At 44.5% G+C, this 22,242-nt stretch overlaps 1 protein-coding gene across 2 annotated transcripts in view; it reads left to right on the plus strand.

Moving 5' to 3' along the window:
- Positions 1-227: 227 nt before the first annotated feature.
- LOC139268637 (cytosolic phospholipase A2-like) overlaps positions 228-22,242 on the plus strand; it is a 246,768-nt gene continuing 224,753 nt past the window's right edge. The window contains exons 1-2 of one of the 2 annotated variants that reach the window (XM_070887120.1): positions 228-353; positions 6,874-7,042. In XM_070887120.1, the coding sequence (XP_070743221.1) occupies positions 7,010-7,042 (33 nt within the window). In that variant the 5' untranslated portion in view covers positions 228-353; positions 6,874-7,009. Of the gene's footprint in view, positions 354-800; positions 873-6,873; positions 7,043-22,242 lie in introns of those variants that run through there. The other variant, XM_070887121.1, reaches the window with a different exon arrangement.

The raw sequence follows: 22,242 nt of genomic DNA on the forward strand, positions 1-22,242 counted from the left end.
GAAAGGGCCAATTTCGTCCCCAAAGTATATAATGTCACAGAGCTGCACTTTGAAGGACGAGTGTTTAAGAGAATGAAAAAAATCTCCCCCCCCCTCCCCTCCCCAATAAATAACTCTTTGAGGATGAGACCCATCCAGCACAAAACACAAGCTGCGGGTCTCTGGCGGCTCGGTGTGGGAAAGCCTTTCGATGGCTGCTGCCCTGGTTGGTATGTGTGGAAGCACCGCCTTCCAGCGGGCTGTGTAATATCCGCCCCGAGTTCTCTTCTTCTCTATTTTGCCCTTTTCTTTTAAAGGCTCGGAAAGAATCGCCGGATAGGGGGAACAGTCACTGGAATGGACCCTCGACAGAGGTAAAACAGACCCTCACTACATAGCTTGTGTTGTTGGGGGCTTGGGGGCGGGGGCGCAGTGTGTGGAAGGAGGAAAGACTTGGGTTTGTTTCAAAGTTTGCAGGGGCGCTGTATTGGGGCAGACAGACCGAGACAGAGAGATAGGAAGGGCAGGCGCTTTCTGGCAGTGACAGGTTGTGTTTGTGGGGCTGAATTGGACAGCCGATTCAGAGAGCTGCCTTCATTTCACTTTGGGGAGAAGGACGGCCACAAAACAAGTTTGCACCGAGTGCGGAGTCTGCGGCTTTTAAGCCGGGGTCCTGCCTCTCAAACCTTGGTGCGACTTGAAGCGACTCTCCTGCAGTTCAATGGCTTCACCTCAACTCTGCCGCGTTCATGTTCTCGGGGAGGAGGCTTATTCTGTACGGAATGTGGAAATGCAAAAGAGTTTCAAAGACCAAAAGCAGGGGAAACGACGAAAAGAATGTGCACCGACAAAAACGCACCTTGGAAATATTTTAGTTTCTCATTCAAGTGAAGGTATTTACCGTGCTGCGGTTCATCAAAAAAAAACAAGCAGGAGTAGGAATAGAATTTTGCATCCAGTGAAAGATGTCCAGAAAGCCAAGGGCAGAATGTAAGGGTTGTTTTAATTAGGACTTAATATCACAAGTCAATTCAATTTGCTCCATACACTCTCAATCACCAATAAGAAACTCCATACCATGTGTTAATCTAAAGGCTTATTGAGATCACTGAAAACTAATTTTAAATGCCACTGTTAATTACAGTACATTCTTAGTTTATAATAACCCAGTGAAGGGGAACTAGATGCTGCCACGTATACTAACTCATACCTTCTCAGAAATCGACTTAAAAAAAAAATTCTGCCAACAATGGATGCTGCAGATGCGACAGTGTATGTTAGGTAATCGTGCTCGTGTTCACTAGTCTTACAGCAGTTTTGATTATGAATTATTTTGGGTTGGACAAGTTCCCCTGGAATAATGCACAGCCCAGTACCAGAGAGTGAGCAGTGCAGTGATGCTATTACACTCAGACTGCACCGCAGGATGGAGTCTTTGCCCTTTCCCCCTGCATTCTCTCCGAGGTTTTTTAAAATTATGAAGAGGATTGATAAACTAGATGTAGAGAAGATGTTTCCACTTGTGGGGGAGACCAGAATTAGGGGCCCATAAATATAAGACATTCACCAAAAATCCAATAGGGAATTCAGGAGAAACTTCTTTATCCAGAGAGTGGTGAGAATGTGGAACTCACTACCACATGGAGTAGTTGAGGCGAATGTCTAGCCGGAAGTGAATTAGTTGGTTTCCAGGGGTACAGTAACCTAATGGTTATGGTACTGGACTGGCAAACTCCAGGTGGTAAATTCAATAAATCTACTAACTGTGAGCTAGCACCAGAAAAATAACCATGTAAAGCTTCCCAATTGTTGTTTAAAAACTCAACTGGTTCACTAATATTCTTCAGAATCTTGGCTATTCATTTAAGGGGATGCTAAGAAAGGAATAGAAGGATATGCTGATAGGGTTCGATGAAGAGGGGTGGGAGGAGGCTGGTGTGGCACATAATTGGGCGAATTACCTGTTTCGGTGACTCGATTTGTAATTGTTTATTTCCCCAGAACAAGCCCTGGTTTCAGAGGGCCCAACATTGGCCATGACTTGCATCAATTTTTTGGGAGTAAGTTGTTTTTTCTGGCGTAAGTTAGAAAATGCCATTTCCCCCCCCAAAATTTGCTCCAGAGTAAGTCAGTTAGGTACGATTTTTTTTAGGTCAGTTTTTTTTTTCAAAAGGGGACCTTCCCAGACACTTACGCCAGTTTTGGCCATTTATGTCACCTTGGCCAGCAAAAATGTACTCCAAATCCACTTGGGTCAGCGTATGTGGCCAGCTCTGAAAAACCTTGTGGGCAGTTAAGAAAAAGCAGCGCACATTCAGCAGACATTAGGGCAGGGATAGGGGAGAGAAGGGAACTGGAGAGGACCTCAACAACCAAGTAGCAGACATTAAGGAAAAGCTCAAACCAATAAAATACAATAAAAAAATAAATAAATCCTATCTTATCTTTAAAGTCTGCCTGGGAAAGGCAGCGGGCCGGCCTGTGCGTGAAGCCATTCGGCCTGGGATAGGGGAGGGAAGATGTGCACCAGAGAAGTCACAGCTGCTGGGCCGGGGCGTCTTGCAGGGGGGATGGAGGCAGGCACCGAGCGATCGAAGGAATCACAGCTCATGGGTCTGGAAGTCTCATCTCTCCTCCTCCTCCCCCTCCCCCCCTCCCCCCAAACTCTCTCCTCCTCCTCCTCCCCCCCCCCCCAAAACTCTCCTCCTCCTACCCCCCAAAAACTCTCCTCCTCCCCCCCCCCAAACAAAACTCTCCTCCTCCCCCTCTCCCCCCCCCCCCCCCCAATCAAAAGTTTAAAGCACAGCCACTAAATAAATATAAAAGCAAAGTCCTTACCTGCCCAGGAACTCAGTGGACTGGCCGGCCGGCCGGTGCGGGAGTCCACTCTGCCAGGGATAGGGTGCGGCAAGATCGGGCGTCCCTTTGGCCTGAGATAGGGGCTGCGAGCATCGGCTCCTGCTCACAACCCGCAGGACACGCTGGGAGGACAGGAGCATGCGTGCAGCTCTCACTGAGCCATGCGCGCAGTTGCCAGCAGTGCTTTGTGCACTGGCCTGTTTCTCCACCCGCCCCCCCCCCCCCCTCCCTCAGCCTCCACACCACGCCAGGACTCTGGGGACTGTACGCAGCGGCCAGGATGGGGCGAGTTTTTGCCGGCGCCGTTTCCTGCGCGCAAAGTCAGCGCGTTTGAGGTCAGTGCGCCGACAAAACTGCTTGGGGAAATTCTAGCCCAGAATACTGGGGTGTGGAAAGAAATAGGGGGGGGGGGGCGGAATAGCTTTGCATTATCTAAGGATATTTTTCATGATTTTAAATGGTATTTTCAACTCTGTACTCTCCTGCCATTCCAAGAAATATGAGTTTGCTATAATTCTGGGCTCAGAGCTTATTTTCTTTATTTAATCTTGGATTCAGAGAAAGAACTTCATGGGAGGAAGGAGGGAAACAATGATCTATGTATAGTTTTCATTGTGGTAGCAGCTCCAAACAATGTAGGGATGTTATGTGTGATCTGACAATGTGCTTTGATGCAAATTTCATTCCAGTGAAAATGCAAATAACTTTCCCACATTTTTAGAACCATAGACATTTACAGCACATCCAAAAGTAATCTCACACCCTGCCCTCTCCCCATAGCCTGTAACTTCTTCCACTTCAAAACTTTTTTCTACCTCAACTACAGGTGAAAGTATTAAAGCAGTGACTACACTTCAAAAGTACTTCATTGACTGTGAAGCATCTTGGGTAATCCTTTTTCTTCATTGCAAGCTTCATCTCATCCAAAACTCTGTTGCCCATATTCTATCCCATACCAAAGTCCACTTTCCCATTACTGCTGTATTTGTGAATCTACATTGTCTCTCGGTTTCTCAATGCCCCCCTGTCTCAGTAACCTCCTCCAGTGTTACAATCCACCATTGATGGCTGTGCCTTCATACCCAGACTGCATGCTCTGATATTTCCTCCAACAAACCATCTACTTCTCCACCTCCCCCTCTTGTTTAAGTCTCATCTTAACCCATCAGTTTGACCAAGCCCTCCTAATATTGTCTTCTTTGGCTCATCATCCTTTTTATTTTCTTTACCTCTCTGTGAAGTGCCTTGAGACATTTTTCTATATTTACAGGTGCTATATAAATGAAAGTTGTAGTCGTGATTATTCTCTTTTACTACAGCAGGCTAAATCTTTAAAAATCACTTAAACTTTTCCCTCACTCAAAACTTTTAAGTTTTAATTATAAGTAATTATTTCAAAAAGAAATAAATCCATTTTTTTGTATGAACAAAGTACTAGTGGAATAAGGGAGTGAAGCAACAAATCTTCAAAGATTTGATGCGTCAAAAGTATACAGAGAGAAATGGCGAATAGTTGGAAATGGAATGATGAGTTCTGTATTATTTGAAAGTAGTCAATTATTTTCTTGTTTTCATCAAAGCTGGAAGACAGCTCGTCGTCCATGTCTAGCCGGGAGTGAATTAGTCAGCTTCCAGGGGTACAATAACCTAGTGGTTATGGTACTGGACTGGCAAACTGCAGGCGGTAAATTCAATAAATCTAGTAACTGTGAGCTAGCACCAGAAAAATAACCATGTAAAGATTCCCAATTGTTGTTAAAAACTCTTCAGGGAAGGAATCTTGGCAACCCTACCTTGTCTGGCCTGTGGTCATCTCTTAGTACCCTGTGAAGTGACCTTGCAAGTCGCTCAATTGTAAAGGTAATTTCACCAAAAAAAAGAACTGTTGAGAGAAATATTGGATAGACCTATCAGTAACAACCCAGGGATCAGATCAGGACAAGACTTGAGCAATCCCAACAAAGTCAAACCTGCAAAGATCTGCTCACCAGCATCTGGAGACTGGTGCCCAAGGTGGGAGAATTGTCCCACAGACTAGTCAAGCAACAGCCAGACATAGACATGCTCACAGAGTTATAACAATCAGTCATCATGCCTGACTCTTCCATTACCATCCATGGGTATGTCCTGTTCCACTGGCAGGATCGTCCTACTAGACTGTGGGAGCACAGTGGAATACAATTGGATGGGAGTTCTCCTGGGAGTCCTCAACATTCACTCTCGACCGCATGAAGTCTCCTGGCTTCAGGCCTCATCATCATCACCAAAATCCTGAGGAGAATAATTTTTTTAAATAAATGATACTTGCAGACACAATTTAAATAATCATGGGACATGGAGGGGAAAGTTAGGTTCTTTGCAAACATGTGATGTAATGACCTTTTACTGAAATGTATCATTATAAATATCCTTCTATTTAAATATAACATTCAAACATGAAAGTGCCTCATACAGTGAATTTCCATTGAAATGCAATGATTGTTCTGCTGGCAAACACAGCAACCATTCTGTGCCAAGAAATAACTAATTTATTGATTGCCTTTTTGGTGGTGTTGGTTGGGTAGGAATTTTGGCCAGAACACTGGGAGAACTCCCTACTCTTCAAATAGTAGCATGAAATCTTTAACATCTACCTGAACTACTGAAACAGCAAGCAGGTCATTTTTACTTGTGGCTCTTAAAGTCAATCACTTTGGAACTAGATTTGAACTCAGGTCACAGAGCTGAATGACCAAGGGTGTAATCCACTGCACCATTCTTGCAGTACAACTTTTTATGTGGCACTTGTCAAATGCCTTCTGGAAGTCCAAATACACCACATCCACTGGTTCCCCTTTATCCACCCTGTTCGTTATATCCTCAAAGAACTCCAGCAAATTTATCAAACATGACTTCTCCTTCATAAATCCATACTGACTCTTGCCTGACCAAATTTTGCTTTTCCAAATGTCCTGCTACTGCTTCTTTAATAACGGGCTCCAACATTTTCCAAACATAGATGTTAGGCTAACTGGTCTATAGTTTCCTGCTTTTTGTCTGCCTTTTTTAAATATGGGCATTACGTTTGCAGTTTTCCAATCTGCTGGGACCTCCCCAGAATCCAGGGAATTTTGGTAAATTACAACCAATGCATCCACAATCCCTGCCATTACTTCTCTTAAGACCCCAGGATGCAAGCCATCAGGTCCAGGGAATTTATCTGCCTTTAGTCCCATTATCTTACTGAGTACCACCTCCTTAGTGATTGTGATTGTGTTAAGTTCCTCCCCGCCTATAGCCCCTTGACTATCCACTGTCGGAATATTGTTAGTGTTCTCTACCGTAAAGACTGATAAAAAATATTTGTTCAGAGTTTCTGCCATCTCCATGTTTCCCATTACTAATTTCTCGGTCTCGTCCTCTAAGGGACCAACATTTACTTTAGCCACTCTTTCCTTTTTATTTACCTATAGAAACTCTTGCTATCTGTTTTTATATTTTGCGTCAGTTTACTTTCATAGTCTATCTTCCGTTTCTTAATCATTTTTTTTAGTCGTTCTTTGCTGGCTTTTAAACGCTTCCCAGTCTTCTGACCTCCCACTAGTTTTGGTCACTTTGTATGCCCTTGGTTTTAATTAGATACCATCCTTTATTTCTTTAGTTAGCCACAGATGGCTGTCTTTTCTCTTACACCCTTTTGCTCCTCACTGGAATATATTTTTCTTGAGAGTTGTGAAACATCTCCTTAAATGTACACCACTGTTCATCAACCATCCTACACTTGAATCTAACTTGTGACTAATGTCTGGAAGTTTTTCATACTGTGTGACCAACATATCAGATAGACTTCCTGATAGGATGGTGGAGGCAAAATCTCTGAAATTATCTTATAAAAAGAATTGAATGCGCAAATGGAGGGAGCTGTTGAGTTCTTTCTGGATGGGTGAACCTGCCTGGACTACCTCATCCACATCTATCTAGTGAATGATCATTGTACATATATATTTTAGCATGTTGTTTGAATGGGTACTAAAAGTTGCTTTTTCTGTTTTTCAGGAATAGAAACAGACATTTGCTGAAGGTTATTTAATTCGTCTGCAAAGAGGAAACTTCAAGTTTTGTTCAATCAGTGTCACTTGAACTAATAATTCATTGTAAAATACACTGGGATTCTGTTACGTTGTAATTGATAATGTCTGCTATAGATCCGTACCAACACATAATAGTAAGTACTAAACACCACTGATAACACCAACCTATGACTTGATCAGATTTTCCATTTACTAATTGCAATGTTTTGTTTAAATGCTGTGCTTGTTCATACTGGGGAATGGAACACTTCACATTTCAAGCACCCAGTGTCAACAACAGGTACTTTTAGATCAGGTTGAACACAGTCAGCTTCGGACAAAGTTCCCTCTACTCTGCCTCACCATTGTTCTTCAGCCCCAACCTTCTACCGTACCTTTGCGATTTTTTCCCGTTCCCTATTGGGTCTATCTGAGTGTAAAATTTTGGTCACTTTTCTCAGGAAGTAGGAATGCTCTTAGAGCACTAAAATGATGCAAAGTCATTTTACTTGGGGTTCTTAAAGTCAATCACTTTGGAACTAGATTTAAACCCAGGTCACAGAACTGAGCGAACAAGGGTGTAGCCCACTGCACCATTCTTGCAGTGCTATTCCATCTCTGATAACTTGTAGTAACTGAGCTTAACTTGTGCCAATGTATATATGCCATGTAGTTGCTGAGAGTGAAGTCAATACATATATAGCATTCTAGGGAAGGTAAATTGCTTTCCTCCTTTGACATACAGTTTCGCTGCAAATATACTCACCTGGTGTTCCTGTCAACATAGAATTACATAGAATCTACACCACACAACAGGCCATTCATCCCACTCTATTTACCTATTTTGTATCAACTGCTGTTGCTATTTTCTTTCAGCAATTTATTCTGCAATTTCTGTATTCCAAGATTTCTTTGCTACATTTGGTTTCTTACCTTCCAAGGAATAAGTGTCCACCTTATTCCTCCTACCAAAACAAACCACCTCATACTTTGTTAGTTTGAGTAGGTAGCTCCAGTTAAAGGGTTAATGTTGGTATGCACAATGGGCCCAATGACCTCCTTCTATATTCATTTGCATGCACATTTGGGCTGCCACTCTGGATTTAAGCTCATTACTTGTATCTCCCTTTTATTTGCTGTTGCACCCTTCTATCTCCTTCCCTTCCTGTCACTTAGTAATGCCAGTTTTTATTTATCACTTTCTGGGTACTATCCCTAATTCCTACCAAACCCATGACTACACCTCTGCCATCCTGCTCTCCTGCTACCATCCCAGTCGTATACACCTTGGATAATCCCATGGTAGAAATCTGGAACGAACTTCCCTAAAAGGCAGTGGATGCTGGGTGAATTGGATTTTCAAAACTGATATCGGTAGATTTTTGTTAGGTTATGATATCAAGGGATATAGGTCAAAGGTGGGTAAATTGAGCTGAGGTACATCAGCCTTGATAGAATGGCCTACTCCTGTGTTCCACAATTACTTGCTGTTCCTCGCTAAAGGGGCCCATCAAGGCAGGCATTGCTGTGTCAGCCAGTAGCTCAGTGGGTAGTACTCCTACCTCTGAGTCAGAAGGTTGTGAGTTCAAGTCCCACTCCAGGGACTTGAGTACAAAAATCTAGACTGACACTCCAGTGCAGTACTGAGAGAGTGCTACACTGCAGGAGGTGCTGTCTTTCAGATGAGATGTTGAACCGAGGCCCTGTCTGCTCTCTCAGGTGGACGTAAAAAATCCCATGGCACGATTTTGAAAATGAACAGGGAAGTTATCCCCGGTGTCCTGGCCAATATTTATCCCTCAATCAACATCAGAAAAGCAGATTATCTGGTCATTTTCACATTGTTGTTTGTGGGAGTTTGCTGAGCGCAGATTGGCTGCCGCATTTCCTACATTACAGCAGTGTCTACACTTCAAAAGTACTTCATTGGCTGTAAAACACTGTGGGACTTCGGGTGGTCGTGAAAGGTGCTATATAAATGCAAGTCTTTTATTCTTTCTCTTATGAGCAGAAAGCCCCACTGGTAGCTAATCTAACCAACTTCCCTCCCATCCAGCTCACCCTAACCAGAAGTGTCCTCCCGGACTCGGCCAGTGGATCAAGAATCACCACCACTAGAATGTGTATTCATTTGCGAATAAGGCCACTACTATCCACAATTTATTGTGGATGATTATCCCAGGTTTTGACGGAACCCTGATGAGTGTCAAAATCTTATCTCTTACTGAAGCCTGCCCACCTGGCTATACTAACCACCATCTGCCCCATTCCCCAAATCACACCATGGTTTCTCCCCGACTCCTCTGGCATCCTCTCCTCCTTTCAGCACCCCGCCCTGTACCACCCGTCCTCCTTTGAAATCCTTGTTCTCTACCGCCTCACTAAACCTCACCCAAGTTTGTCACAGAGTTATTCTTCCTTCATTTCTTCCCTTAGCTTTTGCTCTAAGTGACACCTCATTCTTGGTGATTTTTATCTCCATCTCGGGCCCCCCCCCCCCCCCGCTCCAATTTCACTCTCCTCCTTTGCTTGCTAATGCTCTCCCTCCATTTCATATAAATTCACAGCAATCTTAATTCACCACAATACTTCTGCAGTTACCGATTTGCTCAACCAATCCCTCTCCTCCGGCTTTGATGCCCTTATCCCAAATCAGTATTCTCCCATTCTAGTCATTCCCCCTGGTATAGCCCCTCCCCCCTTTACTCCCGTTGAAGGTACCTGCCTAGATCATTTCTGACACACAACTGGTTTAGCCATCCATCACAAGATCTATCGGGACCACATCAAGTACCATCAGACCTCACTCTCCCTTGCTAAAACTACTTAGTACTCCAAACACTCTCCTCCGTTGTCCAGCTCCATGGAACTGCCCTTGTTTGGTTCCAGTCTTGCCTATCCAACCTTAGCCAGAGCTTCTCTAGCAACTCTCAAGTCCTCCAAGGATCTATTCTTGGCTCCCTCCTTTTCTCATCTATATTCTGCACCTTGGCAACATCATTCAAAGACAGGTGATCATTTTCCACATGTACACTGACAACACACAACTCTACCTCGCCACCGCCACGCTTGACCCCTCCACTGGCTCTGTGTTGTCAATCTGCTTGTCCGTTCTCCAGTCATGGATGAGCCACAATTTCTCAAGTTAAATATTGAGAACACCAAAGCCATTTTCTTCGGCCCCTGACACACACTCCATAGCTTTAGCACCAACTTCATCCCCTTCATCGGCCAATGTTTCAGGCTGAACAAAACTGTTCATAAAAGCAAAATACTGCGGATGCTGGAATCTGGAATGAAAACAGAAAATGCTGGCAATCTCAGCGGGTCAGGCAGCATCTGTGGAGAGAAGCAGAGTTAACGTTTCGAGTCAATGACCCTTCGTCAGAACTGGAGAGTGTTCGGAAAGAACGGATTCTTAACAAGCATTGAAAGGGGGAGGGGAAGAAAGAACAAAAGGGAAGGTCAGTGATAGGTTGGAAGACAGGAGAGATCAGAGAAACAAAAGGGATGATGGCCCAAATTCAAATGGTAATGCCAGGAGTTCGAAAAACATTAGTCAAGATAGGGTGTGAATGGTGGGATAATGACCAACTGCCATTAGAGACAAGGAGAAAAAAAGAAGGAAAGAAATAGGCTCTGTGGGAGCGGGGGTGAAGGGAGTCAAAGATTGACAGCGGTTACGCTCTGAAATTTTTGAACTCTGTTGAGTCTAGAAGGCTGTAAAGTGCCTAAGCAAAAGATGAGGTGCTGTTCCTCGAGCTTAGGCTGAGCTTCATTGGAACAGTGTGGGAGACCGAGGACAGAGAAGTCAGAGTGGGAATGGAGAATTAAAGTGACAGGCGACCAGAAGCGGAGTGTCACATTTGCGGACTGAACAGAGGTGTTCCGCAAAGCAGTCACCCAATCTACGTTCCAATGTAGAGGAGACCACATCGTGAGCAGCGAATACAGTATACTAAATTGAAAGAAGTACAAGTAAATCACTGTTTCATCTCCTCCCTTCCTGCTATCCAGGGCCCCAAATACTCCTTCCAGGTGAAACAGCGATTTACTTGTACTTCTTTCTGACCTATTTTGGCTCATGGTCCGCTAAAGGCACAATATAACTGCAAGTTGTTAAGAGTTCCACAATATCAAGTCTTTCACAGGCATGTTGATTCTTTCCTGTAGACTCTTGTCTCCCTCATTTGCTTATCTTATTAAAAGCATCAGAAGTTAAGAGAACTGGGAGGTGTCCTTGATCATGCCTTAACATAGTCTGGAGGCCAAAAACTTACTCAGCCTGTTGAATGTGAAAGTCAGATGCATTCAGCCATGTCCACTTGTGGTAATTAACATGCCAAAGTAAAAGTGTGTGGTCCATTTGAGATTTCTTAGTTAAGTGCCCTTCCTTCCTTCTACTTAATGTTGCCACTCATTGTACATGAGCACCAGGGACAAAGTGAATAGATGCAAGAAAACATTGACTAGAAAACATTTACTATAAAATTCTTGGGAGGGAGCTGATGGGACACTATGTTGTAATGTTTGTCTGAATTTGTTGACCGGGTTATTACTGGTACAAACTTTCATGTAGGTTTCAATTTTGCAGTAAAGGAGCAGGCTTGAAACTGAGGACTAACATAAAATATTAAATATTCTGAATGATTACTCCCTCACAGTATTCACTAGGAAAGACAGGAGCAACATGCACTTCCTGAATGGAGTTAACCTCAGCAAAATCAAGGATTTTGATTATAAACAAGATGGAAGTCAGAGAAAGCTTAAAAGGGGCCAGAATAAATAATTTCTAAGGATAGATGGCATTTATGCCAAAGTACTGAGAGAGAATTTGAAGGACATTTGTGAGTCATTCAAAATCATTATGATGGAGCCACTGGACACTTAGGATTAAAGAAGGAGCCAAATGGATACAGACAATCCATTAGTCTTACTCCCATTCCTTGTAAAATAATGGCATCAATTATCAGGAGTAAAATTAAGTATTATATGTACAATAGTAACCTAATAAATAGCAGTTGGGATGGATTCAGATAACAAACACCCTGTCTAACTAAGTCACTCAATGTCTTTGAGGAATTGACAACCTTAGTGGGTCGTGGCAAGTCTACAGTGTAGTGTACTGAGACTTTCAAAAGGCATTTGATGGAGTTCCACAAGAAAGACTCTTAGCTACGCTCAGAGATGTCGAGATTCAGAGTAAACCCTGGGAATGGGTCAGAAATTGTCTGTAGGGTAGAAAACAATGTGAACATACTGGAGGAGTTATATCAGGGTGGAGAGGTGAAGTACTGAGTGGGGTGGCCTCAGGCTTGGGATTGTGGTCACTACTGTTTCAAATTTACATAAATGACTTGAATTCAGAAACTCAATGCAAATGTGCAGATTATACTAAACTAGCAGGGACACTTGATTTGGAAGAGACAACTTAGAAATGACAGAATGATTTTCAAAAAATATGTAAGTGGGAAGCATATGCAGATAGGGTTAGATGAAGTAGGCTAGGAGGAGGCTTGTGTAGAGACTGAGCACCAACACAGACCAGTGGAGCCAAATAGCCTGTTTCTGTGCTGCAAATTCTATGTAATGGCAGAAGAAATTTAGTGTAGACAGGCATGAAGTACTGCACAAAGGAAGGAAAAATAAGGGACCCACGTATTCCTTGAATGATGTTGAGGTTGCCAAGGGTGAAAGAGATTTAGGAGTCTGCACAGACTTGATGCTCAACATGTCGAACCAATCAACAAAGCCAATATAATGTAAATAAAAGGAGTCGGGATCAAACTGCTCTGCTGAGACCACACCGTGAGTTACAGCATCCAGTTATAGTCACTGAGACATAAGGATGATATTCAAGTGCTCATGGCAGTGCACAGACAAATCATGAGGCCAATTCCTTGCATCTATGAGGCAAAACTAGAAGCTGAGCTGAGGGTTTCTGCAACACTTCAAAGTGAATAGATGATCTTGATCTTTAACGCACCCCACCCACCTCCCGGCCCGGGCTATTGACACTGATGTTCAGTATGCAGTATAATGTGGATAAATGTGAGGTTATCCACTTTGGGGCAAAAACACAAAGGCAGAATATTATCTGAATGGCAACAGATTAGGAAAAGGGGCGGTGCAACGAGACCTGGGTGTCATGGTTCATCAGTCATTGAAAGTTGGCATATAGGTACAGCAGCGGTGAAGAAGGCAAATGGTATGTTGGCCTTCATAGCTAGGGGATTTGAGTATAGGAGCAGGGAGGTCTTGCTGCAGTTGTACAGGGCCTTGGTGAGACCTTACCTGGAATATTGTGTTCAGTTTTGGTCTCCTAATCTGAGGAAGGACGTTCATGCAATTGAGGGAGTGCAGCGAAGATTCACCAGACTGATTCCAGGGATGGCTGAACTGACATATGAGGAGAGACTGGATCAACTGGGCCTTTATACAGTGGAGTTTAGAAGGTTGAGAGGGGATCTCATAGAAACGTATAAGATTCTGACGGGACTGGACAGGTTAGATGCGGGAAGAATGTTCCCGATGTTGGGAAAATCAGAACCAGGGGATAAGAGGTAGGCCATTTAGGACTGAGATGAGGAAAAATTTCTTCACTCAGAGAGTTGTTAACCTGTGGAATTCCCTGCTGCAGAGAGTTGTTGAATACAGTTAATTGGATATATTCAAGAGGGAGTTAGATATGGCCCTTACGGCTAAAGGGATCAAGGGGTATGGAGAGAAAGCAGGAAAGGGGTACTGAGGGAATGATCAGCCATGATCTTATTGAATGGTGGTGCAGGCTCGAAGGGCCGAATGGCCTATTCCTGCATCTATTTTCTATGTTTCTATGTTTCAGTGTGCCCAAAGAAATCTTTTGGAAATGCTTCACCTTCTCTTCAGATCTGTAGCTCTCCCTCTCCAGCCTTCAGTAGCTCACTTTTGTTCACCAAACTTTTTTTTTTACATCCGCTTAAGTTTCCTCATTCTCTCTGTCCATATAATCTTCATCTCCTCTTCAATAATTTTTGAATTTTATTTCAATTTAATAGAATCAACATTTCATTAATGGGACAGATGTTCAATCCTTCCAGTCTGTTCCAGTGCCAGCTCCACATTGGACACCAAGTCTAACCCCATTTCACTATTCTTTTCCCATTCTCTTTAATAGAATCATAGAAGTTAACTTCCCTCTAGACATTTTCTTTACAACTCCTTGTTTTTTATTTCACTTTCTATGTCATAGTTTTCCTTTCTTTAATTTGCTAATCTTCTTTATGATTTGTAATATTGCCTAAAACCTCACCTTCCAACTGCTTTCTATGCCGGGAAGGATGTGCCAGGACATGTGCTGAACAGATTGTCCTAGAGTGAAGAAAACAAAGAAACACTTACATTTATATAGGGCCTCTCATGATGGGCCAAAGCGCTTTACAACCAATGAAGTACTTTTCTGAAGCGTAGTCACTGTTGTAATGTAGGAGCCAATTTGTGCACAGCAAGCTCCCACAAATAGCAATGTAATAAATGACCTGATCATCTTTTTTAACGTGTTAGTTGAGGGATAAATGTTGGCCAGGACACCAAAAGAAAGCAATCAATTCAGATGATGGGACAGACTGGTTTGAAGGGAAAAAATGGCAATAGCCAGAACTTCCTTAGTGGTTCCTATGTTATTAATGCACCAGTACAGTTCAGCAGACACATAAGCTAATAGCTGAGGATAAAATTTGTTCATTTCTTGAACTGGAAATTAACTTTGTGCCAGCAAGGTTTTGGACTGTGCCACTGTTGATGCACACAGTGCTGTATAGTATCTGCTTATGAGGTTCTAGTATATGATGCATCTTGGGAGCTCGATTCTTGAACAGCAGAGGTACCCTTGGTGAATATGCCAGCAGTTAGTTATGCAAAGCTTTTCATTGGAGGAAGCTAGTGGAGAGAAAAAAATTGAGAACCTGGGAGGTTTATTTGCCAATGTTGGCTCTGGTCTGGGCAGCAATGTTAAGCGGAGTGTTAGGAAAGGATGGTTATGGTGGTTGTGTGGTTGCATCGACTGTTGCAGCACCAACTTGTTGTGCTGCGGAGCAAGCACACAGCGGAGAAAGCTTCCTTCCTCCTGCAATCTACAGGCTTTTAAAATCTTAGCTTTACATTATCTAACCAGTACTGCCTGATTTATCTTCCCTCCTACATTTTAGTATCCTGCACTATTACCGTTACGTATTCTCTACCACAGTTATTATTTAAAACAATACACAGGTTTAACATTTTTGCTCTCTGTTCAATTCCTGAGCTTTGTACTGCTATGGGGAGGGAAAGTTACATCGAGTTGACTGCACAGAAACGGGCCATTTGGTCCAACTGATCTTTGCTGGTGTTTATGCTCCACATAAGCCTCCTCCCACCCCTCTTCATCCAACCCTGTCAGCATACCCTTCAGTTCCTTTCTCCCTCATGTACTTATCCAGGTTCCCCTTGGCATCTATGCTAATTGTCTCAACTATTTCTTGTGGTAGCGAGTTCCACATTCTTACCAGTCTTTGGATAAAGAAGTTTCTCTTGAATTCTCTATTGGATTTATTAGTGGCTATCCTATATTTATGACCTCTAGTTTTGAGCTCCCCCACCAGTGGAAACATTTTCTCTATGTCTACCCTATCAAACCCTTTCATTATCTTAAAGACCTCTATCAGGTCACCCCCTCAGCCTTCTCTTTTTTCCAGAGAAAAGAGCCCCAAACCCGTGGGCACTATCTTGCCGGCTGATCGCGAAGTCGGCTGGTAAAAATTAATACATGGTGGCTGCGGCAGTGGGCCCTTGCTGCCGGGGCGCACTCACCGTGGATAAGATGTACGGACACAAAGCTGTCGGGGGCACCATGCGGCGGAGGATCGATCTATTTTGCTGAATTTCGGGCGGATTTTTTTGCAGGTGAGGGAGAGCGGTGGTGCGCGTTCTGATAACGCATTTGCGGTGGTCGTCAGCACCACGGCGGAATCGGGACCAGGCCGAAAAATTCCTAATGTGGGTTGGGGCGGCCATTTAATGCCAAAGCCACGGCCATGTGATTCTGCCGCATGGCCGCCGCAAACAGGCAGTAACGGATCTCTTTGAGACTCTGAATTTCGGCTCCCCAGTCTGTTCAGCCTTACCTGATAAATATATCCTCTCAGTTCTGGTATCATCCTTGTGAATCTTTTTGGCACCTTCTCCACTGTCTTTATATCCTTTTATAATATGGCGGCCAGAACTATATAAGTCTGGTCTAACCAAGGTTCAATCCAAGTTGGACATAACTTTTCTGCTTTTCAATTCTACCTCTCTAGAAATGAACCCCAGTGCTTGGTTTGACTTTTTAATTGCTTTATTAACCTACAGTGTTGCTTTCAGTGATGTGCGAATGAGTACTCCTAGATTCCTTTGCTCCTTTACCCATTAAGACTCTTATTATCCAAGCAGTATGTGGCCTCTTTATTCTTCCTATCAAAATGCACACCTCACTCTTATCTATATTGAAAATCATTTGCCAATTAAACACCCATTCTGCAAGTTTATTAATGTCTTCATGCATTTTATCACATACTTCCTTTGTATAAACTGCACTCACCAATTTGGTGACATCTGCAAAGCCAAAGCGCTGTGCTCAGACCATGCTTGTGGGCTGCCTTGCGACCGGCATGGATGAAGGCCAGGATGCAGCTTGCTTCATATCCTTTCACTCTCTCTCCTCCACCACCACATGTACTGGGTGTTCAGTGAGACAACTTCATTCTAGTAAGTTGTAGATGAAAAGGGGAAGCAGATTATTTTGGACGAACTACGTATGTTTACTGTTTTCTGCTCTCATTTGGAATGTATCGGGAATGAACACTCCACACCTATGTTTCAGCACTTGTTCAATTCAGAGTGAAATGCCTGGGAGTGCAAAGATCTAATTGTATACTTTTTTGGCTGAACTTGCTTCCTGGCATTTATTTATGCACATCTTGTGTAAGCTGAGTGAGGTACCAAAGAGGGAAATTGCTTCAAAATGAAAGTATTATTCTTAAATCCTAGTTTAAAGTTATTTTGTGTCACAAAACCAAAGACATCTTACTGGTGAATTTGTAAACTCATTTCCACACTGTCATCAGTTGTCATTGAGCCAGTCTCTGCAATGAGAGACCATATTTCAGTGACTGTAGTAATGTCAGTGCAGAGCTAAATGAATAGTGCGTCACACAGTGAGCTTGTGAAGCGCAGTAATTGCTATGTAGGTAAACTAATTTACACATTTCCTCCATTAGCAATTGTCTGCGAGTAAACCTAGATCAGTGTAGGCTGCTCAGTTTGAATGGCAATAACTAGTCCCTGAAGAGGTTCCCAAGTGGAAACGGATCAAGTCTGAGTAGAGTTCAATTTTATTGCTCATTGTTTGTGGGATGCCATTTAAACCTCCAAAACGGGTGGGTCGGGGTCGGGTCAGATGTTAAACTTTTAAAAATCTGAAACCCGCCCACTTGCGGGTTTAACAGAGGTGGGATAAGGGGCAGGCAGCCACCCTGTTCCCAGGAGGCGGGTTGGCAATTTAAATATTTTAGTGAGGCTGGCAGCCTCTGATTTAACCTGCTCTGCAGGGTTAACAGTGTCCGGACGGAATTCCCAGGCCTCGGGAAATCTAGCAGCTGAAGGGATCAGTCCTAACTGCTCCTGTGGCCTGCTCCGGAGTCCTCATCGCCCGACTGGAGTCAAGCCTGTCAATCAGGCTGACTTCCAGGCGGGGAAACCTGTCCAGGACAAAAGATGCACCGCATCCCATCCGAAACCCCCCACCTCCCCCCGCACTCTTCACTGCCCCTCCCCCAGCCTACTTAACCTGTTCCTATTAATATCCAGGCCTGTGTTTCTGAAGTCTATAAATCATATTCTCTAGTTATTTCTTACCTGATATTCTTTGGAGTTAAGAATGAATTATTACTTTAACATTTAATTAAATTCAGATCCTATCTCCCCCACCCATGTTTCTCAAACTAGCTGTCTCATTTGGTAGCACTCTCACCTCTGAAATCAGAGGGCTGTGAATTCAACACCAACTGCAGGATTTCATGCAGGTTAACACTCCAGTGCAGTACTGAGGGAGTGCGACAATATTGGAGGTTCCATCTTTCATGTCCGGTGTTAAACTGAGGTCCCATCTACCTATTCTTCCAGTTCAGGTGAATATAAAAGAACAATAGCAGAAAGTTTGGCGGGGCCAATGTTCCTTCCCCAACCTGCACTGACGAAATTAATCATTTATCTCATTGTTATTGGTGGGGCCTTGTTAAATGCAAAGTGGCTGCCACATTTGTGTTTGACACTAATTTAACAAGCAACAAGATGTTAAAGTAATTAATTTTATGTGTTGTGATTGAGAATTAATGAGCGAACTAATAAGGCACTATATAGATGAAAGTCTTCCTCTTTCTTTGTTTGTAGACTCGCATTGGGCAATGTCATGTTAATAAGGAGTAGTAATAGGAAGAGGATATATAACTTGGTGGGGCCCTCATGACAGACCCAGTTACACAGTCAACAAAATTATTATAGAGGGCTCCTGTGTAACAACCAGGGTGGATAATGTCATGTATCCTACATGGTTACTGCTTGTACTATTACCAGGTATGCCACCACAGGGCACCGCAGTGGGAGACTTGTAGATTACCTGTACAGGTGTGCCAGGCCTAGTATAAAAGGCAGGCCACCAGGTGTAATCCTCACTCTGGAGTTACATTAAATGGACTAAGGTCACTACAGTTCAAGCACAACACACTGTCTCGTGGAATCATTATTAGAGCATCTGAAGACATAACAATTGGCAACGAGATTCCGGACCTTCACGCAAAAATGGCTAACCTTGGTACGTTGCAGCTGTTCGCCGATGGAGATGATTGGGAAGCGTTTATGGAGAGGCTCGACCATTTCTTCACCGCAAACGACTTGGCAGGCGACAATCCGGCCACACTGGCTGATATGCGCAGAGCTATCCTGCTAACCAGTTGTGGGCCCACAGTCTATGGCCTCATCGGGGACTTGCTGGCACCAGTGAAGACAATGACCAAGACGTATGAGGAGCTTGTAACGCTGATCCAAGAACAGCTCAATTCCAAAGAGAGCATCCTCACAGCCAGACACCAGTTTTATACACACCGAAGGCCAGGCGATCGCGAAATATGCTGCAGACCTCAGGAGGCCGGCGGCACCGTGTGATTTTGGCGCTGCGGGATATCTTTGTCATCGGAATTGGCCATGAGGACCTACTTCATAAACTACTATCTGCGGACACCACAGTCACACTGCAGAAGGCCATCTCCATGAGCCAAGCATTCATGACCTCGACCTGCGGCTCCAGGTGGATGACTCATCCTCAACACTCAAACCTGGCAAGTACTGTGCACAGAGTGGCGCCTTTTAGAGGCTGGATTGTAGAACGTGAATCTTCCCAGGGGAGAGAGAACCAGCTCCCGAGTCCCTTAACTCAGAATCTGCCAAGGGGGGCTAATCGAGTAGCACCATGCTGGCGTTGCGGAGGGAATCACAGGGCTCACCAGTGCCATTTTAAAGACTATGTATGTAAAGGCTGCAGCACAAAGGGCCACCTCCAGCGAATGTGTAAAAGAAATAGGACTCACTGTGTTGATGAGTCTGCAGATGGCCATGAATCCAGTGCGGATTATGAAACGATAGTCAGAGAGGCAGCTCAGCCCCACAATGAGGTATATAGCATGTTTACCTGCACCACCGAAGGATGTGGAGAATGGAAGTCGAGATAAATGGCGTTCCAGTCTTCATGGAAGTGTACACAGGGGAGAGCCAGTCAGTAATGGAGCAAGAAGCCTTTGAGAGGCTATGGGACAATCAGGCTGAATGACCCAAGTTGGTCCTGGTTCAGGCAAAGCTGCGCACCTACACCGATGAACTTATCCCAGTCGTTGGTAGTGCAGATGGAAAGGTACTCCATGGTGACGCGGTGCACAGGTTACCCCTGTGGATTGTTGCAGGTGATGGACCAACGCTACTCGGAAGAAGGTGGATGGAGAAGATCCATTGGAGCTGGGAAGATTTCATCCCTCCAGTGATCGACGTCTCCTGCGCTCAGAGGCAAAGCAAGCCCCCACCTGAGGTTGGATCCGGCACCGGAGAGCAGACCAGCACAGCACCCGAGGCACAGACCGCTCAGCACGACTGCGTGGAGATGATCCAGCTGAGACGACCCGAACGCACCTTCCAGGCTCCAGTGGTAGGACTCCGGAGGAAGAGAATCGGACTCAGAGGCGACTTCCCAACTTCGGTGGAGGAAGCCGGGGAGAAGAGGATCACAGCAGTCGACGTCGTGGATTAAAAAAAAGATGGCGCCCAAACCATGAGGTGAGGCGCTGAAGAAAAAGATGGCAGCGGCCGGACCACGAGGTGCAGCGCTGATGGAGCAACACATGGCACCAACCAAAGAAGAGGATTGGGGTCAAGATAGCAAGGCTCTCTTAAAGGAGGCCTGCAACTGTGAGAGTGTGCAACTGTCCCATTATCAATTTAATAGCAACTGTGAGTTAGATGTAAAATGTATAATTGATGATCAGAGTTGTGTACATGCAATAAGTAAGGTAAAGTCGTGCGATCGGAGCTACAGGTTATGTACAATAAATAATGAAACGTTGTGCGGTGTAGAATTTCAGCTGCATACCCATCGGGAGCACACAGGTCCAGCGAGCTGATGCTGTAGCCTGCGTCCCTGGGACCAGAATGATGCAGCATGGAGTGTGGCCACAAGCAGCTAATATATACAAGCTGCAGAGCAAGTGATCTCAGGAGGGCAACGGCAACAGTATCGATACCCTGCCCCTGACCGGCTCCACCTTTCAGGCACCCGATGACGCCAACCGCCACGAGCCTGAAAGAACAAACTGCACTAAGGCGCAGCCCCCAGACCCTATCACCACCAAGGTTACACCTGGGAACAAGGAGTCACCTGCAACGGGACTCCCAAATGGGACTGGGACCAGCCAGGCTCCCAAACAAAATAACGCCCAGGCAAGCAAGTCAGCAGTTCCCTGTGCACTGCTAGACGTCTGCTCCTCAAGGAGCAGCAGTGACCCAGGGCGCAAGGAGAGGACAGGGAGGTCACAGGCATCTGTAAACCTGCCCGACACTAGAAGCAACGGCAAAAGCCCCAAGAGCAGGCAACTTGAGCCAAACGGGTTCCCACGGCCAGCACTGGGCACCGCGCCACCACCAGACTACCTGGACACCATCCAGCAGTCCTGGTACTAGTTTGTTCTCGCACACTGGCGCTGACTCCAGCACTGAGTCCAAGAATATTCCAAGCATGTACCATGAATGCAATACTGTAAATGCAAATTTTTTTGGGGACTTGAATGTAATGAGTCAGCGGCACAATCTGTATGTGGGGGGGTGGGGGGAAATGGAGTGGTCATGGACACACAAACAGAAACCACCAGCAACTCTACTGCCAACGAGACACCACCTACTCACCCAAGGTGGAAATGACCCGTCAAGGGTCAACCAGATAGAGCTAAGCCCAGAGCACAGTCAATACAGAGGCGATTTGCACTACAGGCTTGGGGGAGAGTGATGTCATGTATCCTACATGGTTACTGCTTGTACTATTACCAGGTGTGCCACCAGAGGGCACCGCAGTGGGAGACTTGTCGGTTACCTGTACAGGTGTGCCAGGCCTAGTATTTAAGGCAGGCCACCATGTGTGATCTTCACTCTGTAGTTACATTAAATGGACTAAGGTCACTACAGTTCAAGCACAACACACTGTCTCGTAGAGTCATTATTAGAGCACCTGAAGACATAACAGATAAGGGGGCACCAGTGGATGTGGTGTATTTGGATTTCCAGAAGGCTTTTGATAAGGTGCCACATAAAAGGTTACTGCAGAAGATGAAAGTTCAGGGGATTGGGGGTAATATATTAGCATGGATAGAGCATTGGCTAACTGACAGAAAACAGAGAGTTGGGATAAATTGGTCATTTTTCGGCTGATAAACAGTAACTAGTGGGATGCCACAGGGATCGGTGCTGGGGTCTCAACTATTTACAATCTATATTAATGATTTGGATGAAGGGACCGAGCGTAATGTAGCCAAATTTGCTGATGATACAAAGCAAGTTGTGAGGAGAACACAAAAAATCTGCAAAGGGATATAGACAGGCTAAATGAGTGGACAAACATTTGGCAGATGGAGTATAATGTGGGAAAGTGTGAGGTTATCCACTTTGACAGAAAAAAATAAAAAAGAAATGTATTATTTAATTGGAGAAAAATTACAAAATGCTGCAGTACAGAGGGACCTGGGGATCCTTGTGCATGAAACACAAAAAG

Source organism: Pristiophorus japonicus, chromosome 8 (genome assembly GCF_044704955.1).
Source record: "Pristiophorus japonicus isolate sPriJap1 chromosome 8, sPriJap1.hap1, whole genome shotgun sequence".
Lineage (NCBI taxonomy): Eukaryota > Metazoa > Chordata > Chondrichthyes > Pristiophoridae > Pristiophorus > Pristiophorus japonicus.